This window comes from Anolis sagrei, chromosome 5 (assembly GCF_037176765.1).
Source record: "Anolis sagrei isolate rAnoSag1 chromosome 5, rAnoSag1.mat, whole genome shotgun sequence".
NCBI lineage: Eukaryota > Metazoa > Chordata > Lepidosauria > Squamata > Dactyloidae > Anolis > Anolis sagrei.
In genome coordinates, this window is record NC_090025.1 from 164024362 (window position 1) to 164040332 (window position 15971).

The 15971-nt window shown below is 41.0% G+C and overlaps 1 protein-coding gene across 1 annotated transcript; it reads right to left on the reverse strand.

The window, feature by feature from the left end:
* Positions 1 to 4160: 4160 nt before the first annotated feature.
* On the reverse strand, positions 4161 to 14740 carry KDELR3 (KDEL endoplasmic reticulum protein retention receptor 3). The gene is made up of 5 exons (XM_060777044.2): positions 14182 to 14740; positions 10827 to 10927; positions 7145 to 7303; positions 6723 to 6975; positions 4161 to 4504 (listed from the first exon to the last, which is right to left on the reverse strand). The coding sequence occupies exons 1-5, from the start codon at positions 14270 to 14272 to the stop codon at positions 4464 to 4466; spliced, it is 645 nt and encodes a 214-aa protein (XP_060633027.2). The 5' UTR covers positions 14273 to 14740; the 3' UTR covers positions 4161 to 4463.
* Between the last annotated feature and the right edge of the window lie 1231 nt (positions 14741 to 15971).

Consider the following 15971-nt stretch of genomic DNA (forward strand, 5'->3'; position numbering starts at 1 on the left):
CGTATATATGTTGTGCTCTGCCCTGAGTTCCCTTCGAGGTAAGAAGGGCGGATTATAAATGTTATAAATAAATAAGTAAATAAATTGTGTGTAAGCAGGGAGGGCTGTGTTTGCTGTTTATGCTCAGTTTGTGTGCTTAAGACAAAAACACATTACATTCAAATTGAGAAGGGCCTCTTCAAATTCAGGGAATGGGCATTAAAATGGCAAATTAGGTTGATCTGAGCCGAGTGGCATTTTCATGGCAAAAAAGTTGATCTGTCTTGCTGTTTAAAAATGGGTCAATACTATGCTTGTAATTATATACTGCCTTTGAACAGCAGTAGAAAGAATCATGACGAGACTGCAAAAATACAATTTTACAGTTCTGGTCACTCCTGGACAAAGGAAATTGTAGAGCTACAAAGGAAGCAGAAAAATATTTTTCAGTACAATTTGGAATTGGAGCATTTCACTTATGAAATTTGATTTGGGGAGGGGGGTCAAAGCAAAGCTAGACATTACGGTCCAGACAGTTAAGCATAGTTTAGCAGGATTTCTCTTGTACTGGAACTGTTATTTCCAGTTGTCAGATATTCAGATAAATAAAAGAAAAACTGCGGATAGTGTGAACTTCAGTGCCATGAAATGGTGGTGTCTGTCTACTTTAAAAGTGGATAATTATATACAGGTAGTTCCTGAGTTACAAACATCCAGTTTACAAATGACTCATAGTTAAGAACGGGGTAAGACAACAGAAAGTGAGAGAAATTACCCCTAGGAAGGGAAATTCACTCCTGAAAGAGTTATCACGGGGAAAATGTGTCTTTGCTGAAGCTCTGTCACCAATCCTTGTTTCAACAATAAGTATTTTAAAAAATAAATCCAATTATAGGGACATAAAGTGAGGTGAAATCTGAATAAAGACACAGCAAATCAAACACCACAGGCTTGTTAACCTTTCCTTAGTATCCAAAACTAAAATGGATGCAGTATATTTTTGCCTGGAGTTAAACTTAAAAATGTTCCTGTTCTGATTTACATACAAAACCCATCTTGTTTGTAACTTGGGGACTGCCATTGTTTATAGAGGTAAATGTAATTGATACGTATCGCCTGCAGCATCGAAGGCAGAATGCCACTCTACAGCATTTACTGAAGAACAGGAAATAAAGGGCATCGTTGCACTCCTGTCTTGCTGGTGAGTGTGCCATAGGAAATGATGATCCTCTATGAGCAGAATACTGAGCTGAATAGGCCTTTGGACTGAGTCAGTAATTCTCTTTTGTACAAATCTTGGGTGGTCCTGGTGCTTTTGAACTTTTAAAATCCACAAGCCCTGATCAGCATGACCAGTGGCCCCAAATTGATAAGGAGGAATTCACACATCCTGGGTTTTGCTTATTGCAGGTAGGAAGTCAGATAAAAACTCAAAAGGAAATTAAATTGACTCCTCCCAGCTCATCTTGCCTTTAGTTCTTTTTTCTGTCTGTTCCCCAGAGTAAGCATTTTTCTTTGCTCTATATTTTTTCATAGCTTTGTGGGGTTTTTTTGTTCTCTTGTGTCTCAGATTGGTTGGTTTTGTTTTGTTTTATCTGCTTTTGTTTTCTCTTTTGTATGCATTTTGTACAGCTTTCTTTACTCCCTTTCCTCTGCTATTGCGCAAGTTGGTAGAAAGGCCAAATTGGCCAAGTCTCTTTGTCTCTACCATCAACACAACACTCCTGTGCCCCCCCCCCCCAAAATAAGCCAATAAGCTTTCTGTTTCCAAGAGACTGAGGTAGACAGGAGGCCATTCTTGTGCCAGTGGGGGGGGGGGGGGGGCAGGCTTATCTAGTTTACAGGACAGTCCTATCTATGACAGCCCAATAGGTTCAACAGGTAAGACAGCTATCCAGCAGATCTAACTAGAAGCAATGCTCTGCTTCCAGGGGAATAGGGTTAAAGCCAAGTGCTCTACCAGCTGAAAGGATGGGCTTGAAGTTCTAACTGCTGATACATTTGATTTGACAACCAATTTCAAATTATTGGATTCTTGCACCAGGTTTCCTTTTATGGAGGAAACATGCAATTTGATGTGTATGACTCCAGAGTCTCCTTTGTTTCTTCCCTTGCTTTCTTATGCTTGCCAGAGTAATTGGGAAGATGGGAGAAGAAAAAACTCAAGTAGCCTTCATGGTTTATCGTTGAAGATCATGATTTCCAAATTTACTACACCTTGCTCTGTATGCACCGTGGTGCTTTCCCCAGCAGGGGCTAATGCAGGGTCTTGTGGCTTGACTATCCAGCTTGGAGACTGAATGGAGGACATTAAAGAAATTGGCTATCATTTTAATGTGTTTGTCATCAGATAAAACGTCACAAGGATTTACAAAGTCATTTGAAAAGAGTTGACAAGTTGCAAAACATGCTTCTCTGCAACGTGTCCTCATATCTTTATTTTCTGCAGAAAGGGACAATTTCTCATCCTGGAATGTTCCATTAGTGTTGAAGCAGCAGATGAAGACACCCTTTGAGGAATTCCTCTACTTACCAACCCAGAGAATTATAGTTGGTTCTCCACATTTACAGGTTTAACAATTCATTAATAGGAATATCTAGATCAGCGATTCTCAACCTTCCTAATGCCGCGGACCCTTAATACAGTTTCTCATGTGGTGACTCCCAACCATAAAATTATTTTTGTTGCTACTTCGTAACTAATTTTGCTACTGTTATGAATTGTTAAATGCTCAATACTCCCAGAATCGTTAAATGCCCAATACTCCCAAATCTGAATACTGGTGGGGTTGGGGTGGGATTGATTTTGTCATTTGGGAGTTGTAGTTAACCTACGATCGAAGAGCATTCTGAACTTCACCAACTATGAAATTGAACCAAACTTGGCACACAGAACTTTCATGACCAACAAAAAATACTGGAAGGGTTTGGTGGGCATTGATCTTGAGTTTTGGAGTTGGGAGTTCATCTACATCCAGGGAGCACTGTGGACTCAAACAGTGATGGAACTGGACCAAACTTGGCATGAATACTCAATATGGCCAGGTGTGAACACTGGTGGAGTTTGGGGGAAATAGATCTTGAAAATATACTTTTGGGAGTTGTAGATGGTGGGATTTATATTTTGCCTACAATCAAAGAGCATTCTGAACCCCACTGATAGAATTGGCCCAATCTTTCTACACAGGACCCCCATGACCAACAGAAAGTACTGTTTTCTGATGGTCTTTGGCGACCCCTCTGACACTCCCTCATGATCTCCTATGCCCCCCCCCCCCCCATGGGTCCTGATCTCCACGTTGAGAAACGCTTCTCTAGGTCCTGTGTGGGCAAAAGTTGACCACAAAGTTGCACTGGAGGACCTAAATACTCCTAGATCTTTTGGGTAAAAATAGCTTTCCTCCACACATAGTTTTTCTATTTCTGCTAGGGTTTCACATGCCTAACACCACCAAATACCTTGACTACCATGAAGGTTCGTTGTTGAGAGGAGGTATGTACCCTGTACTTAGGTGACAGCCTATTGTTTTCTTTAGGTTACAATGGTCTGTGAGACTTGTCCCCCTCTATTCTCTACTGATTACTTTTTTTAGTGGAGTGTCTGCAGGCTTTGCTAAGATATGAACTGAATTCCAAGATTGCCGAGCTGGGAGGATTAACACCCCCCTCCCCCAATTTGAGGATTTGTGTGACTTTCTGTCTCAAGACAATGACAAACTCATGATGTGTGATTCCTCTCAATTATCAAGAATGTACCTTTGCAATAAGTAACTAGTGTAGAATTCAACCAGGACAAACAGGGGCGGAGGGAGGGGGGATCAAAGGGTGAGACCATTGATTTACAGTACTGAAAGCTAAGAGTTTTACTTTAGATCAGGAATGGGAATACAGCTCCCAGAATCTGTTCACATTGACAGGGCTATAGCTGTTGGGAATGGTAATTCAAGATCTGGTGGACTGCACAGTTGTTAGTCCTGCACATTTGTTTTCCTGCTGAAGTCATCCAGGCATGCCAGACCTGCCTTCTGATCCTTCATTTCTGCTTCAGTCCAAACATCAATTTTGAGCATTTTTGTTAAGCTTTTTGTTAAGGTTTGACTCAAGTCTGATGTAGCCCAAATAAAATGTCACTTCTGAAATTATTTTCAACTGCATCAGCTTCGGAGCAGTAAAGAGGCATGTAGTTTGCACTATTTTATTTGTTATAAGCAGAATTCAGTCACCAAAAGCACACTTCGGTACAAAAAAATGCAAATATTTAAGTCTTGTTCAACACTAAATAGTCAAGAGGTGTAAGCCAAAAGTATTACTCATCCATGCTTTGCTCTCAAACACAGTCTGAAGTTTGCTAGTCACAGTACAGAGAGGCACTGGTAAGTTGTCTGAATGCGGAGTGGAGTGATATGGCAGAAGAAAAGAAAACACCCCGCAGTCTGGGAGTGGAGTGGAGTCTTCGAGAGCTTGCATTGCTTGTGTGCGCACCATCAGATAGGCATTGGGAGACTCAGCTTCTTTCCTTTTAACACTAGTTTGCGAGAAAAAATAATACACTCAGTATGTGTTCTGTGACCTGGTGCCCATTTCACATTGAAGGTAACTTTTAATAGTTGCAATATACACAAAAATCGCTTCCTTTTATAGCTATATATATAATTCTCTCTCTCTCTCTCTCTCTCCATATATATATATATATATATATATATATATATATATATATACATACATATATACATTTATATATATAGTTCAATGACTATGATCTACACACAAATTAGAATATCAAACCATGAAGCGCCTTGTAGTACCTACAGCAGGAGTGGCTTTGAGCTCACCTTGTGTTTTGGGCACAGCTCCCCAAATCTCTTACCATTATTCATGTTGGTTTGAGCTTCTAGAGTTCAGGACAAAAGCACTGAAATACAGATTGTAGCCTTTAATCTATGGGATAGGATGTTTCTGTTAAAAATGGTTTTGGTTCAATACTTGCTAGAAAAGCACCTTGGAATGCACCCTCAAAACAATGAGCTTTAGTGTGCAAAGTGTACTACTTTTCCATATGGATGCTTAGACATTTGTACTATGTTGTGTGTCTTCATGCTATTTGAGGTTTTTTTTTTTACAAGATTTATTTAGAGATGGGTTGCTTTTGCTTTCTTCTGAGGCTGAGAGAGTGGAACTTCCAAGCATCACCCTGTGGGTTTCCATGGCCGAGTGAGGATCCCAAGTCCCCAGGCCACCTAATAATATATCCTGAATCATGGTTAAAAAGTAATCTAATGCTCACAGCAGTGCTTCTCAACCTTTTTAATTCTGTGACCCCTTAATGCAGTTCTTCATGTTGTGATCCCCAACCATAAAATTACTTTGGTTGCTACTTCATAAATGCTGCTGTTATGAATTGTAATGTAAATATCTGCAGGATGTATTTTCATTCACTGGACCAAATTTGGCACAAATAACCAATATGTTCAAATTTGAATACTGCTCGGGTTGTGGGGATGGATTTTGTCATTGGAGAGTTGTAGTTACTGGGATTTATAGTTAACCTACAATTAAAGAGCATTCTGAACTCCACCAACAATGGAATTGAACCAAACTTGGCACACATCTCCCATGATGAACAGAAAATACTGGAAGGGTTTGGTGGGCATTAACCTTAAGTTTGGGAGTTGTAGTTCACCTACATCCAGAGAGCACTGTGGACTCAAACAATGATAGATCTGGACCAAACTTGGCACTTGGTACAAATGCTCAGTTTGCCCAAATGTGAACATTGATGGAGTTTGGGGAAAATAGACCTTGACAATTGGGAGTTATAGTTGCTAGGATGCACCTACAATCAAAGAGCATTCTGAACCCCACTAATGATAGAATTGGGCCAACCTCCCACACACAACCCCTGTGCCTTGAAGGGACCCGCTGGCGTGAGCTTCCATCCTCACACACTCTCCCTCGCCTATGCATGTGCACCATGCTGCCATGTGCCAAGCATGCCTGCTCTCTCCCCTGCTTGGAGTCTCAGAAACAGCCCTCCCCTTGGCTGAGAGGCCAGCCAGTCACAGCGGAGGCAGGCTTTTGGTGGGAGGATTTGCTGTCATGTTTCCCAAAAGGAAGAGAAGGACAGGGGGAGTGATCTTTAGCCTTCTCTGTCAAAGGGGTTCCTTTTTTTTTTTTTTGGTCAGGAGCATCCTGTTGTGAGAGAATTGGCCGTCTGCAAGGGCTTTGCCCAGGGCACGCCCGGATGATTTTGATGTTTTATCATCCTTGTGGGAGACTTCTCTCATGTCCCCGCATGAGGAGCTGGAGCTGATAGAGGGAGCTCATCCGCCTCTCCCCAGATTTGAACCTGCGACCTGTCGGTCTTTAGTCCTGCCGGCACAGGGGTTTAACCCACTGCACCACCGGGGGCTCCAAAGGGGTTCCTAATAGATAGATAGATAGATAGATAGATAGTCTTTGGCGACCCCTCTGAAACCTCCTTGCAACCTCCCTGATGAGCCCCAACCCCCAAGTTGAGAAACTCTGGCTCATAGTATTTTTAGTGAGGTTGACTCAACTAAAGGTCCAGAAATTACTGAAGAGGCACCCAGAGCTGAGCAAAGTTATAGATGGTGTGCTATGAAATATGTCCTCTGCTCCAAGATAGTATTAGTGTGATCCTAATAACAAAAGACATTGGTTCTATCATAAGTTTGTGAACTAATCAGCTGAATACTAACTTCAATTCTGTTAGTGATATTTACCTTTGGTGACGTAAAGATAAAAAAAATCACAGTAGAAGATGGTTTGTACAACTCCAGAAACGACAGCAATTTGATCGTAGAAGCTTTCTGTGTGGTAACGCCAGATCCAGTTTGCCAGATAGAGAGCACGATAGAGGCCCAAGAAGAAAAGGTAGTGTGTGGTGATCGTCTCTGCTTCTCCCGTTTTGCTAATCATGAAAAGTTGTGGAAGAATAGCCACCGACTCCAGGTAAATTGAGAAAGTCCAGAGGATCTGAAAAGGAAAGAAGCTTGTGGGTAAATGTTAGCAAGCAGAAGATTGCAGGAGTTAAAAAAGGTGATAAATGAATCAAAGTTATGTATGGTAAACATTTGTTTTCAGACACCTTGAGGAGACATGCTGTGATGCATTCCACTTTGCTAAATACAAATCGTTCCCTTACCTCTAAAGGAGTGAAATTGTAGTTCTCTAAAAATGAAAGACCGGTGACTGGGACCAAAAGAAACTCAAGGCGGAAGGAATCGTTCTCACTGTCAAAGGTTTTCCGGAATTTCCCATAGATCAGGTACACAGTAAAATAGGCGCAAATTATGAAAACAACCTGCATAGGGAAATAGGGAAATTGTTAAATACAAAGTAAGTCTTACTGCTAAACCTTCAAGAATGGAAAGTCAGAATTTTTGAAACCAACCTCTTAGAATTCACTAACCTTAAGGACATATGGTAGTCCTTTAGCTGGTTAAAAACCAGGCAGATTTCCTCTCATATTTTATCTAAAATATTCTGGTTTGAGCTCTTTAATGCTCCATATTACGTGTTTACTCGAATCTAATGCTCACCTTTGTTGGCTAAATTACCTTTTGAAAATTAGGTACGCATTAGATTCACATAATATGGTAATCTTAGTGCTGAGCCAAAGCAAAAGGGGAAGCTACCTTAGGAGCACCTGGACGTCCTACTTGAGGGACGTCATCACTAATTTCATTGCCATGGCTCAATGCTATGCAATGAAGGGATTTGTAGTTTGGTGAGGCATCAGCACTCTTTGGCAGGCCCCATGATCCCAAACAACAGCTCCCATAACATTGAACCAGGGCAGTTAAAGTAGATTCATTCTACAGCATAGATGCACCCCAAGATATTCTTTTCCATTGCTGAAAGCTTTGGTGTTTTAACACTTTTGTTTTGAAAGAAGGAATTATAAGCAAGAGCCATTGTAATGTGCACTTTTTTTTTTGGCCAAATGATAAAGAGTGCATTTTTTTGCCACTACGCATTACATTCGCCAGCAAATCCTCTCTTTTTTTGTTTCAAGGTTTTAATTTTTTTTAAAAAAAGACTGGTATATGCAACCACATTTTAATTATATCTATTCTAGCATGAGTCACTCATAGAGCCAATCTAGTGTAATGTTTTACACCAGGAGTCCTCAAACTTTTTAAACAGACGGCCAGGTCACAATCCCTCAAACTGTTGGAGGGCAGATTATAATTTGAAACCAACATGAACGAATTCCTATGCACACTGCACATATCTTATTTGTAGTGCAAAAAACACTTAAAATAATACAATAATTAAAATGAAGAACAATTTTAACAAATACAAACTTATTCGTATTTCAATGGGAAGTGTGGGCCTGCTTTTGGCTGATAAGATAGGATTGTTGTTGTTGTTGTTGTTGTTGTTGTTGTTGTTGTGTGCTTTCAAGTTGTTTCAGACTTAGGTTGACCCTGAGCGAGGGCTGGGTAAATGACCTTGGAGGGCCCTATCCGGTCCATGGGCCTTAGTTTGGGGACCCCTGGTTTACACATTGAACTACAGCTCTGGGGACCAGAGTTCAATTCCTCCCTCAGTTACAGAAATCCATTAGGATACCTTGGGTGAGTCACACACTCTCAGCCCCACAAACCCTGTGATACATTCAGCTTATGTTTTGCATAAGTTGGCAATAACTTGTAAGCACACAACTGCAGGAAGTTTATCAACTACGTTTCTTCTCATCCTCCCCCAGTCCTCCTGTTTCTCTACTACAAAAGTGACTTGGCAAGATTGCTGAATAGAGCATTGTGTTGGATCAGACTCATTGGACTTGTGTCACTCTGTTCCTGGTGTATTTAAAAGCTGCTTCAGCAGAGATTTATATCCTTTTTCTGTACCTGAAGTAGTCCATCATTTGCAAAGCGACAAAGAGCTTAAATCTCTAGTGGTGCCTCATGTTACATGAAGCCCAAAACCTGAACATCTCTCTACTTTCAAACCACCATCATGTAAGCTTTGTTGGAGGACAAGTGTCTTCTTCAGGCCCAAAGAAGATGCTTGAGGAAGGGAAATAGGAAAATAGTTTGTACGTTTGGAAGTAGGAAAATAGACCTGGTAGCTCTTTACTTTTAAGCCTTGCATGGTCTGGGGCCGATGTATCTGAGGGACCGCCTCACCCCCTACCAACCCCAGAGATCCCTCCGTTCTGAGGACCAAGATCTATTGGAAGTCCCCAGTGTCAAAACCTTGCGTCTAACAGCAACCAGACGCAGAGCCTTCACAGCAGTGGCACCATCACTCTGGAATACTCTGCCACCTGAAGTCCATGCCTTATGAGACTTACCAGCTTTCTGCAGGGCATGTAAGACATACCTGTTTCGACAGGCTTTTAATGTTTGATATTGTTGTTTTTAAATTGTTTTAAATTGCTTTTAAATTTTGTTAGATTTTAGCTATTCTTGTAAGCCGCTCCGAACCCCAGGGGAGTGGCGGCATATAAGATTAAATAATAATAATAATAATAATAATAATAATAATAATAATGATGATGACAACCATGTCCATAAAAATGTCTAGCACCAGCATTGAGCCATGTTATCCCCTTCCTAGAAGAAAAATGGTGAAAAAATATGTACTTGGCTGTTTCCTATCTCCTTATCTAAGTGGGAGCTGCAGTGGACTAAGCTCTAAAGCTAGAAACAAATAATATTAGTGTGGTCCTAATATCTAAAGGTATTGATTCTATTTCCATTGCTTCTGCTTTACTACAAATGTGAGGTAGTTGTTGAGAAGTACAAGTGCAAATAATAGCTGGAGCAGCAGAAGTGTGTAAATCGCTAATATTTTATTTTATTTAGCATTACTGAGCAAAAATGTACATACAGCAAGGGTATGAAGGACCGGCTACTACCCTTTTGCTGTACTATCCAGTGGAGACTTGAAGGAACAGCAAAAAGTGAAAGGCCTATCATCTTTGTAATTGTGTGGATGATTTCACTTCTCAGTTCATTCTGCCACTTCCAGCTCCACTCTTTCTTTTGTAAACAAAGGAGGGCAGCTATTAGATTCACCAATTGTTCCCTGGATAATATCCAGGGCATGCAATGACCTCCAGAAATCTCAGCCAGTTTAGTAGCTGTTAGGAACTGTGGGAACTGAAGTCCAAAACACCTGGAGGCCCAAAGGTTGGGAACCACTGTTTGGGAGTTGCTGAGAAATTGTGTGAAACAGAGCTTGGAATAGTTCCTCTTAACAACTGTAAGAACACCCCCTTCCACATTGATATATTGGTTGGAGGTTCTTGGAATAGTAGTCCAAAATGTCCCTTTCCCAGTCTTTTAATGGTAGTGAAAACAGGTTGGTCCACCTGTGAACCAACCTGTTTTCAAGTATCCACGCACATGAAAGGGAAAGGTTACTCATCAAAAATTCCAGGTGAGATACAAATATTCCATCTCAAAGAAATACCTGTCAAATATGAGGAGGTCATTGCATGCCCTGGGTATTGTCCAGGGGCCAATTGGCCAATCTAATAGCTACATTCCCTCGTTTTCAAAAGGAAGAGTGGAGCTGGAAGTGGCAGAATGAACTGAGAAGTGGGATCATTCACACAATTACAAAGACTATAGGCCTTTCGTTTTTTTGCATCCTGCCATATTGATGCTTTGTGTAAAGGAAGCAGCAACAGCTTTCCTAGCAGACTATTGGAGGAGAGCAGTTCTCCATCCGATTCTCCAAAGAAAACTGGCCATGTCTTTTAATAGCTGCCACGAAGACATTAAAATAGCTGAACTGCTTTCTGGTTATCTTTAATTAACTCAAATGGAGAGCACAAGAAAGGAACACGGTCCTTTGTCTTTGCTTACCTTCATGACCGTATTGTAGATGGAAACGAAGTTTGTAAAGAGGTCAAGGTAACGGGTTGTGAAAACCAGTGCAAAGAGGATCTGGCTCTTTCCTGAAATGCCTGCAAGACCATAAGACAAAGCAAATAAGAAGCAGATAAAAGGCAAAAATATTGGATTTCAGGCAAAGCAATGGAGATTTCCTAGTTAGTTGTGGAAGGCAGAAAGACAAATTCCAGGGCTGCCATCAAAGAAGATTATGGATCCTCTAGTATCATGAAAACAACTCAATAAAAAGCCTCTTTCTGTCAAGCAAAGAACCCATGTCAGATAGGGAATAAAAAGGTATTGCTTTGCTCTCTGTTCATATGATAGTAGACAGCAGATTATTTGAAGTACCAGGGTCATTATGTGAAGAAAGTTGCAACACAAGGGGTCATAGGTTGCTTCAGGGGGGACACCCCAAAATGTCAACAGTTAATCTCTCTGTTACGCTGTTTATTAATCAGGACATGATTTGGTCTTGCCATTGTCTGCCTCAAGGATTACTCTTTATCACTTGCTTTTTAGTCTCAACATGGTTTTATGAAGAAGCAGGCTACACAGAAACTATTTTATGCACAGAGAAAGAAATTTCATTATCTGCAGGTGAAATTCTCCTCCCAGTCCAAACTTAAACACTTTCCATTGTCCTGGGATATGCACACCGAGATATGAAACACGGTGAAATGATTGTATTGCTGTGACTGCCACATCACAGTACCACTCCTAAACACATCCCTGATTCCACCCACTGCGATGCAATGCAGTGGGACGGGCTTTTGGGGAGGAAACAAGAAGTGAAAGGACTCATTTCAAGAGAGGCCAGGGAAAGACTTCTGCAGAAAGGAAAGGAAAGGAAAGGAAAGGAAAAGGGGAGGGCTGAAAGCATGAAAGCTAGCATAAAACCTGAAGTGTTGGTAGTGAGCAAGTTACAGGGAGAGATTCAAAGGATATTGTCAGGATTATATTGCTTAAAAACCAGTATGATTGAGATTAAGAATCTTCATTCCGTGTTCTTTTTAATACTCCAACAAACAAAGCAGAAATGCACATGGTCCTCCCTTGATGGCACTTCTGACATTTCCTCTTTCTGTTCACAGTACCCAAATCTGTTCTGTCCCAGTTCAGAATTCTGCTGTGTGAAATCCTGGGTTTTTTTTTTCATATCTGGAGCGACTTGAGAAACTGCAAGTTGCTTCTGATGTGAGAGAATTGGCCATCTGCAAGGATGTTGCCCAGGGGACGCCCAGATATTTTACCATCCTATTGGAGGCTTCTCTCATGTCCCTGCATGAGAAGCTGGAGCTGACAGATGGGAGCTCACCCCACTCCTCGGATTTGAACCACCAACCTTCGGTCAGCAGTCCTGCCTGCACAAGGGTTTAACCCATTGAGCCACCAGGGGCTCCTTGTCTATGAGTACATCTACACTGTAGAATTAATGCAGTTTGGCACTACTTTAGCTGCCATGGCTCAATGCTATGGAATAGTGGAAGTTGTCGTTTTATGATGAATCAGCACTCTTTCATAGAGAAGGTTAAACACCTTGCAAAACTATAAATTTCAGGATTCTATATTATTGAGCCACAGCAGTAAAAGTAGTGTCAAACTGTCTTAATTCTACAGTGTATATGCATTATATTCATACTGTTTACTAGTACTTTCATGTAACTGTGTATCAGAATGTGGGGCTACTGTGAGGATTATGAGACATTGAAGAGATCAATTGTTTACTTTAACTCTTCCTATATAAAACAGGGTTTAGCAGAACCTAGATTTGTCTAATTATCCTTCTATACTGCTCCCCAAACTAGCTCTATTATTGGGCAAAAAGAGGCAGCCACCTCAAATGGCAGATGTATAGAGCAGGAGGTAACCTGGAGATATCCTGTTGTCCTTAGGTGTGGTGGAGAACACTGGCCTATCATCAGTGTCAAAGTAATAGTCAGTTACCAGCCCAGTTTCCTTCTGAACATGAAACAAAGAATGGGGAATTGTGATTTTGTTTTTCATGTAAATTGTCAAGATCTTCCGAGTTTCTTCTAAATTAATTAGTGAAGAGATAGGTTTTTTTTTCCCCTGCTCCACGGAGGACGTATTTACTCAGTTCAGAATATCAGGTAGGTTACAGAAGGAAGGAATGCACAGATCACCACACAATTCAGTTAAAAGGAAATCACAAAGATCATGGTCTGGGTATTTTAATAGGTGGGTTTGGGAATCCATGTGAATTGCAAAAAGGACTGTCCCTACATCATACAAGTGTCATGAGAAAGGAGCTCACATAGGAAGTGATGTCCAACCAAAATGATGTCTTCGCACACCCAGCGAAGACAGCATGAACTATGCTGACTCCATTGTAGCATTATAAAATCCTATTGTCTTACCAACTTAATTGCTAAGGCAAACTGCCTTCTTAGTTGGTAGACTTGGATGATCCAAGCAGGCTGAGACTAATCCAGTGTTTCTCAACCTGGGGGTCAGGAACACTGGAGGGAGGTTGTGAGGTGGTGTCAGAGGGGACACCAAAGACAATCAGAAAATACAGTATTTTCTGTTGATCATGGGAGTTCTGTATGGGAAGTTTGGCCCAATTCTATCATTGGTGGGGTTTGGAATCTTCTTTGATTATAGGTGAACTATAAATCCCAGCACTACAACTCCCAAATGTCAAGGTCTATTTTCCCCAACTCCACCAGTGTTCACATTTGGGTATATTGAGTATTCATGCCAAGTTTGATCCAAGTCCATCATTGACTGAGTCTGCAGTGTTCTCTGGATGTAGGCAAACTACAACTCCAAAACTCAAGATCAATGCCCACCAAACTCTTCCAGTATTTTCTGTTGGTCGTGAGAGTTCTGTGTGCCAAGTTTAGTTCAATTCCATTGTTTGTGGAGTTCAGAATGCTCTTTAATGGTAGGTTAATTATAAATCCCAGCAACTACAACTCCCAAATAAAAAATTGACCCCCCCCCCCCAAAACCCCCAGTATTCAAATTTGGGCGGATTGGGTATTTGTGCCAAATTTGGTCCAGTTATTGAAAATACATCCTGCATACCAGCTATTTACATTACTGTTCATAACAGTAGCAAAATTACAGTTATAAAGTAGCAACAAAAATAATTTTATGTTTGGAGGTCCTCACAACACGAGGAACTGTATTAAAGGGTCGTGGAATCAGGAAGGCTGAGAACTACCGGACTAAACTGAGTTTTTGTACTTTGGAGACAGGTCTCACCACGGTTTGTCTGCATTGTTGTTTCTCTTCTTTCATAGTTATCACATCAGCACCTTGTCCGCACTATTGTTAAGGTAGAAGAACAAAAACTTACCAGCACAAGACTTTGATCTCCAGATCTTCGTCAGCAACATGATCATCGCTAAGAGATGAGAGACATCTCCCAGGATCCGAAATATATTCATGGTATCCCAAGAGTGTCCTGAAGTGTATCTGAAGAAAAATGATCTTGAGAAGGAAGATGCCTACAGAGGTTCTTGGAGCTAAATGTTCTTCTTCTTTCACCCGTTGGCTCAATGGCTCTTTTCCATTCAGTGTTCTTTTCTCGTCGTGAAGAAATAACCTTTTTCTTCTTGCTCTTGATGAAACTGCACTTATAAAATCAGACAACTTCAGCAATACTTGGCAATGAGTTTCCCAAATAAACGTTTGGAATACTAGCACTGCCCTCTGTTGAAACCAGAGAAACTTCTATTTTTCTGATGCCCGTCTTCTGTCGGATATTGCTGACCAAGCTCCCTTTCTGGAGTGATCCGGTCTTCTTGATAAGTTACTGAAAGCAAGCTGCAGTCTAAACTGAGCTTTGTAGTCCCATTACCAGCAGTAGGTGACGTGGCGTGGATGCCGCTTGCATAGAGAGGGTGGAGGGAGAGGCGGGAGCAACTAGTTAAACTTTCTTCAGCATCTCTCTAGCTTCTCAAGTTACAACTGAGAAAGTCCTTAAAGGGGAAAAGACAGCAAGGAGGTGGATTCCCTTTGCCAAGTTCAAGGGGGGAAGGATTAAAATGGCTCCAGAATTTAGAAAAGGCCCACTGGATGGGAGATTATCTTCCAGAGCTCCAGTTCAGGGCTGTTTTCCCTAACCCAAAGGGATCTCAATATTCTGTGCAATGTGTTTTGTATGCAATGCCAAGAGAATCAAAGTACTGGACTCGAAGGGGTTGCCTTATTCATTTTAATGGTGTTTTCCTTACAGTTTTTTTTTACTGTGTTGTCACCTGGTATTTTTGCTGACTCAAGTCACTTTGGAGAAGAAAGGATTTAAAAAATACTGTACTTTCTGAAAGGCAGGTTTTAACAAAAACAAATTGGAGGAAACCCTGATCCTACCTTAACTGTGCTCCATTGAATCTGGATTGGATCAAGAGTCAGCCACTTGTACAGTTTATGAGTTTACTCTACTACCCCAAAATCATGGCAAACAAATGAAATATATAAGAAGAAGTGAGTTGGATTTAGTTCCCTCTTTAGGTACGAATGATTAAGTGGACATTAAGTTATCACTGTGAGTGTAACACACTGTTGCACTCCAGGCCTGGAAACATCACTGCATCATGCAAGAGTTCAGTAATATAAGCAAATGGTTTGTTGTAAAACATATTAAAAACATATTAAAAGCAATGGAGGGCGAAAGGGAGAAGCGTGCCAAGAGGAAGGCGCATCAAGCCAACCCCAACCGAGACTGCCTTCCACCTGGAAACCAATGCCCTCACTGCGGAAGAAGATGCAGAGCAAGAATAGGGCTCCACAGCCACATACGGACCCACAAGAATGTTGGAAGACAATCATCCTCGGAAAGCGAGGGATCGCCGTAAAAGCATATAAAAATCAGGAATAAGAAAGGAAGATATATAATCCAAAAAGGTTTCACAAAAGGTAATAAATAACCAAACACTAATCCAAATGTCTCATAAAGTTCCAGAGGTGGCAAAATCTAGGAACAGCCAGAAATCACAGGTACAGCCTAAGTCCATGATCAAGAAGGTATAACTAATAAAACTTGAACAGGAGCACATAAATAGGAACATAGAAAGCTTCCAGGATATTAAATCCAAAATCAAAGCTTAACTTGAACATGAACAAGAGAACTCGGGCTTAGCTTCT

Bases quoted from the DNA above. Each gene is read 5' to 3' on its own strand.
- KDELR3 (XM_060777044.2), bottom strand. From the start codon at position 14,272: ATGAATATATTTCGGATCCTGGGAGATGTCTCTCATCTCTTAGCGATG. The intron at 6,976-7,144 runs GTAAGGGAACGA...TTTCCTTTTCAG, and splicing joins ACAATTTCACTCCTTTAGAG to ATCCTCTGGACTTTCTCAAT. The intron at 4,505-6,722 runs GTAAATATCACT...CTCGCAAACTAG, and splicing joins TTATCTTTACGTCACCAAAG to TGTTAAAAGGAAAGAAGCTG.